The following is a 5,481-nucleotide window of genomic DNA, read 5'->3' as shown; positions in this document are numbered from 1 at the left end:
GTTCAGCAGTGAGTCAGTCCCTGCTAGGACTGGATCTGCAAAGAGCTGCTTCCAACACACCCCGGGCAGCCTCAGCTCCTGGTCCACAGGCGCGAGACAGTGGTACCGCAGCCTGGCCAGGACTGCCCTGTGTCGTCATAGCCAGACGCTCCTGGTCAGGTTGAGATCAGATGTTCACTGGCTTCAAACCAGTCCGGTAAAATAGAGTGATATAATGGCTTGCTGAAAACCACCCTGAAGGCACTAGGACAAAAAGAATAAAGAAAAGGAAGGAAATGTTCCCTAGCAATGAGAAACCCCCAAAGGCTGAGGTAGTGAGTGGGTGTCAGTGCCTTCTGTTGACAGAGGCAGCACTCTGTGGGCACCCTGCGTGGCTGCATCAGCCCCTGATTGCCCAGCAAGCAGCAGCCTAAAACAAATATTCCCATCTCCTAGGCGAGAAGAGTGCCCACTTGTCTCCCTTGCACCGGCTCCATGCTGGAGCACCACCACTGCCTTTGCCAGCGGGTGGCTGCCGGGCAGCCTGTCCACAGCTGCCTTGAAGCTCCGCGTCGGCAGCATGGCTCAGGCGTCATTCAAGAGCTGAGCCAAGCATCCCGTGGTGACATCTCCCATGCCTGGCTTTAGCGAGAGACTTAGACACCTAAGAGAAAGGAGGAGGGGGTGGACACCACAGCTCCCATGCACTCGCCGAGACGACAGGGCTCCTCTGCAGCACCGGGCTGGTGGTTTCCATGTCTGCCTGCCAAACTGTGGAATGGTTCAGTGCTCACCTCCCCTGCAGGATGATCGCTGGCCTCACTGGGCTTTCCAGCAAAGAGCAAAAGAGGTCTGGGAGACGTTGTGTGGTCCTGCACTGAAAGCCCAGTGAGATAACGAGAGTACACCACAAGGTGACACATCTCTGGGTGGTGGAAATCTTACAGTACCTTTTATTTAGCTTAATCTGAAAATAGAGCAGACGGGAATGAAAGAACAACCAACGTGAAACATAACCCCGGGTTAACTTTTGATTATTGGAAGGAAACTCGGTTTCATCACACCAATGTGCTGGTGTCCTGGAGCATAAACGCTTTCACCGGTGTTGTAAATAGTCTCAGCAAATGTGGCAATAATCATCGTGCTGTTGTAAGAGCAGGGCAGTGGCACGGCTGAAGCCTGGTGAGCCGTTCTGAAGACTGCGAACAGGTGGTACGAGAAGTGCTAGAAGATGTATTTTCCTCATGCAAAGGACAAGGGGGTTGTTTGGCTTGAAACTTTATATTTACAGCAAGAAATTATCCAGATCTCAAACAGCTTCTGTTTTTCTACACAAAGGAGTAGGGAATTGCAGACCAAAGAGAGGTTTTACGTGCAACACTCTTTGTTTAAATCAGCATCATTTCTTCAATCCGCATTTTTTCCCAAGGCCAGACAGCGCCTCTGCAGCTTGCCCGGTTGCTTTTTCTACCCCACCTTGTGCTGCCTTGGAAGCCTTATCGATAGCTGCAAGAGAGGGAGAACGATAAGCAAAAAGCTCCAAACACATGACGGGGTTTAATGCTTAGGGTGGAAGGGGGAAGAACTCTGAGGTGATGGAAGCATCGAGATAGAGCTTTTCTTTACAAAAAGGGTTCTCCACAGGTGGTTGTAGCTGGGTTTGGCAGAACTAGGAGGGGTCACTTGGAAGTTCTGGGTGCTGAGCGGAAGAAGGTATGAGATGAATGATGGGACAAAGCTGGAAGAGATCGATTTTGGTCTAAGTGTAGCCTGGCTGAGCGAGGAGGATGCTTTGGGCTAAGAAGTGCTGTGAGTGCTGGGATGTTTGGGAAAGACAACCTTATCAAGGGACAGAGAAGGTGCTCTGAGGATACATTGCCGACACGCTTTCATTAAACATTTTAGACCCTGAAGTTGATAACTCTCCCCTCATTCTTAGAACATTACTTAAAGTAAGTGAGAACTGAGCTTAGGTTTCAGTTAACTAAAGCCAAGGTCTCTCAGGCTGAGGCCACCTGTGGGACAGAGGGGAATGAGCTCGGCTTGTTGCTGGCTTGTGCTGAGCTGCTCCCTCGCTTCTTGGTCCGAACATCCTTGCTCCTACCTTTCTGGCTTGCATCTGTAATCTGGTTGACCGCGTCCTGCGTAGCCTGTCCCAACGTGTTTGCTGTAATTAATGACAAAAAAAGTCACGTCTGGCTGTTGATGCTTACAGGAATTTCCTCTGCCAAGTGGCTGTTCGGCGCGGCCACAGAAGTCGCATCTCCCTGGTACGGAGCAGGGGGAGGCTGTGCCCCTCGCTGAGCAAATCCATGACAGATAAGACAAAAAAATAAAAAGGAGATGAAGAATCAAAGATTAGCAGTTAGTTTGAACCACGGCGATTGGCTGCAAGGTGCTTGTTTTACACTACTCTTGCTTTATTTTTCTGGCTTGTGCTGCTTGGAGAGGTTTGGCATCCCACGTGGATTTCCTTTGCTGGCCGTTTGGGAGTCATGCCTTTGCCAAAGTGGAAGCAAAACACACTAAACAGAGCAGGGCAGGAAAAGAGTAGCTTTACAAACAAGATGCAAATAGAAGAAGAGGCGCAGAAGCTACAAATGTAACGGACCGACCCCAGAACAGAAAGCGTTAAAACAGTGAGACAGTCATTTATAGGAGCCACAGCCATCCTGTCAGCTTGGCTAGAAGTGACCCTCAACAGCATGAATATACTCAGCACGCAGCAAGGACCGGTTTGTCTCTCAGAAAGGCATTCTATCGCGTTTCTGGGTCTGCTACACATTTGTTCCCAGGTGTACAGAAACTTACTGTAACCCCAAAGAAACCGGCGAGGTTACTCACACCTTCCAGCTATCCAGTCAAGCGTTTGCGCCACCAGAACCCAGAACTGACACAACTGATTCCCTGCTAGGAGTGAGCTGCATGCACACACTGCAAGGAATATGCTGTAAAACCCTAGCACAAGCCATACACACGCTGACAGGATTCATTTAAAGGACAAGCTGTTACACTTTGCATCGAAAAATCGGTTTCCAGTGCGCCGTGCTAATGATCAGGCAGTGCTTGGCCCTCCAGCACAGGAAGAGCTATGACAGAAATGCGTGCACAGATGTTTTTTAAATCCCGCCAAGTCTGGCGGTTGCTGCTGGAGAAGAATGCAACAGGAACGTACCGCTTGTGGACCAGCCATTGCAATCTGTAGAGTCATTACCAGAAGGTTTTGATAGTCAGGCCGAGCAGCATTATCAAATTATCAAACATTGATCAAACATTGATCAAAGGTTAGCTCCAACTCCTTAAGAGGAGAGCAGTTTGAAACCTCTGCCGAGCATGAGAAAAGACCACCCTGAGCAATGTAAACGCTAGGTAAAAGAAGTTACTGCTCCCAAAACAGGCTTCGCTGCTCTAAAAACACTTTTAGTGATGAGTTTGGGGAGCAATAAGGGTTGGCCGATGCTCAGCAACCACTGAGAGAGCTGTGGGTGGGTGGAAGTGGTTGCCCATGCCGAGTCTGGGTCCTTCTCCAGGTGGTGGTCAGAAACTGGGCCCCAGGAACAGAAAGAAAGGGGGAAGCTGTCTCCTGCTAGCCCCATCAAAACCAGCAGTGTAACTTCGGATTGTGGTTCCCGTAAGCGAAAGCAGCAGCTCAACCCAACACAACTATCCGAGAATGTTTAGTCTTCCTTACCAGCATCTTTTGCTGCACCTTCAGCCTGTTCCTTCAGTCCCTGGAAGTTTTTACCCGACATCATGGCTTCTGACACCTGTAAACACTCCTCTGCTTCAAGAAAATCAAGCGCCTGGTGATGTACAACACACCATGTGAGGGGTGTCCTGACCTGCCCTGCTTTTATACCTGTGCCAGGAGCCCTGCTGATGCTTTCAGGGGCGATTGGTACGATGGGTGGAGTTTGAATGGGAGGAATGACAGCTGAAAATGCACACAGAAAAGCCTTTTATTTACCCTCCCCAGTGAGAGGGTGTGCCCAGGTAGAGATTTCTGCTTCATCACACTTTCTTTATAAATTTGGGGGTTTTTTTAAATCAAAACCACAAATAAAAAACCTGTTCCACCGCCACAGACAGAGAAAAAGACTGATCTGAGCTTTGTGAAGAGCGCTGGAAAACTACTGAAGGAGCAGTGCCTGGGCACGGCCAGCTTTCATCCCCGCCGTCTTTCTCCTTCCTTCATCCCATGAGCTGAACTTCCCAAGAACAGAAAACAGCCCACGCTTCGTTCATTTTCTAGCGAGTTTATTGACAGTCCCCCTTTCTTGTCAGGTGGGACGCTGTTAGAGTTGTGATTTACCTGTGTTCTTACACACACCCACAGATCTGGTCCTCTGTCCTGGTGCAGGCTCAAGCCGGGTTGTGAGAGCCCAGCATCACTGCTGGGTTAGGCAGGTTACCCTGTCAGCGCCAGCTCTTCCCAGGGGAAGGGCAAAAAAAGAAGCCAAATTACCAACCCCCCCATTTCTTAGCGTGGCTTTGTGTGACAGGGTTTGTTAGCGCAGCAGTAATGTTTAAAATAATTTCCTTGCCCAGCATCACTGCCTTAATAAAAGCTTCTGCCTTTAACTGCTGGCATTTCGCAGCTTTCCACCAGCCTTTAGAATGTTTGCTGCCGCCAATCCCCAGCACAAAGAAACTTTGAGCAGATAAACTACTGGCAGAGCTGGGGGCTCCCTGGCTTTGTGGGGCTGGATTCCTCATCCTCGTTTTCCAGCACACAAAGCGCCTCGGTTCAGTTGTTCAGACTTACACTGTATTCATTTTCTTAAGGAAAGCTGTTCTGCTGGGAAACAGGCACGAGAACAAGCTGTGGTGGATAAACGAGGGTGGGAAGTGACAGCGCTGCTAAGTTTAGGACCTCATTAGTACCCAAGTGAGGAAGAGCAGCAGAACCACGGTTAAAGAACGCGTTCCTCTGCCGCTCCCATTCAGTCCGTCCCTTCAGAGAGCTCTTTTCAACTTTTGCACTGCTGGCACCACTCATTTGTCTTTCAAACAGCAATTCCCTTTCCCCCTGGACAGGTCCATTAGCATTCTCACTGTGCATTCACACCAGGGACCTTTTCCAATTCCTTGCTGATTGCTGCTTTTCGGGATGAATTTCTTTTTTGGCTTTGCAAAAACTCAGAGAAAGACACCAGTATTTTCGGGCTCTGGCATTTTTTGGAGAAAACTACCAACACAGATCTATTTATCTTTCTTGCCCAACCCCGAGAACTGAGCAACAGCAAAACCATAACAAGCAGGCAGCTGTCAGCCGTTCTCAGCCCCCCCAGCCAGATTGCTGCCGCCTGGGTTAACCTTGTGCACAGTGTTCGTGAGAGCAAGGAGGAGGCTCTCCAGCACCCACCAGGCAGCATGTCCTGGCTCGAGAGGGACGTACCCAGGCTCCAGCAGCAAATACCTTCCGGTTCTCCCCCTCCAGCTCTTCTCTGCTGCTGGATTTTCAGCTTGAGGGCCCTTCTGACGCTGACACCAAACACTGAC

At 49.8% G+C, this 5,481-nt stretch overlaps 1 protein-coding gene across 1 annotated transcript; it reads right to left on the bottom strand.

The window, feature by feature from the left end:
• Window positions 1-1,378: 1,378 nt before the first annotated feature.
• On the bottom strand, window positions 1,379-3,731 carry ADIRF (adipogenesis regulatory factor). Its single transcript, XM_010134571.1, has 3 exons — window positions 3,671-3,731; window positions 2,084-2,146; window positions 1,379-1,485 (listed from the first exon to the last, which is right to left on the bottom strand). The coding sequence occupies exons 1-3, from the start codon at window positions 3,729-3,731 to the stop codon at window positions 1,379-1,381; spliced, it is 231 nt and encodes a 76-aa protein (XP_010132873.1).
• Between the last annotated feature and the right edge of the window lie 1,750 nt (window positions 3,732-5,481).

Source organism: Buceros rhinoceros, unplaced genomic scaffold (genome assembly GCF_000710305.1).
Source record: "Buceros rhinoceros silvestris isolate BGI_N320 unplaced genomic scaffold, ASM71030v1 scaffold9934, whole genome shotgun sequence".
NCBI classification, from domain to species: domain Eukaryota; kingdom Metazoa; phylum Chordata; class Aves; order Bucerotiformes; family Bucerotidae; genus Buceros; species Buceros rhinoceros.
The sequence above is the reverse complement of the archived record's forward strand: the minus strand, read 5'-3'. Positions and strand labels throughout refer to the sequence as shown.

Bases quoted from the DNA above. Each gene is read 5' to 3' on its own strand.
- ADIRF (XM_010134571.1), bottom strand. From the start codon at position 3,731: ATGTCGGGTAAAAACTTCCAGGGACTGAAGGAACAGGCTGAAGGTGCA. The intron at 2,147-3,670 runs GTAAGGAAGACT...CATTAATTACAG, and splicing joins AGGTGCAGCAAAAGATGCTG to CAAACACGTTGGGACAGGCT. The intron at 1,486-2,083 runs GTAGGAGCAAGG...CCTCTCTTGCAG, and splicing joins TACAGATGCAAGCCAGAAAG to CTATCGATAAGGCTTCCAAG.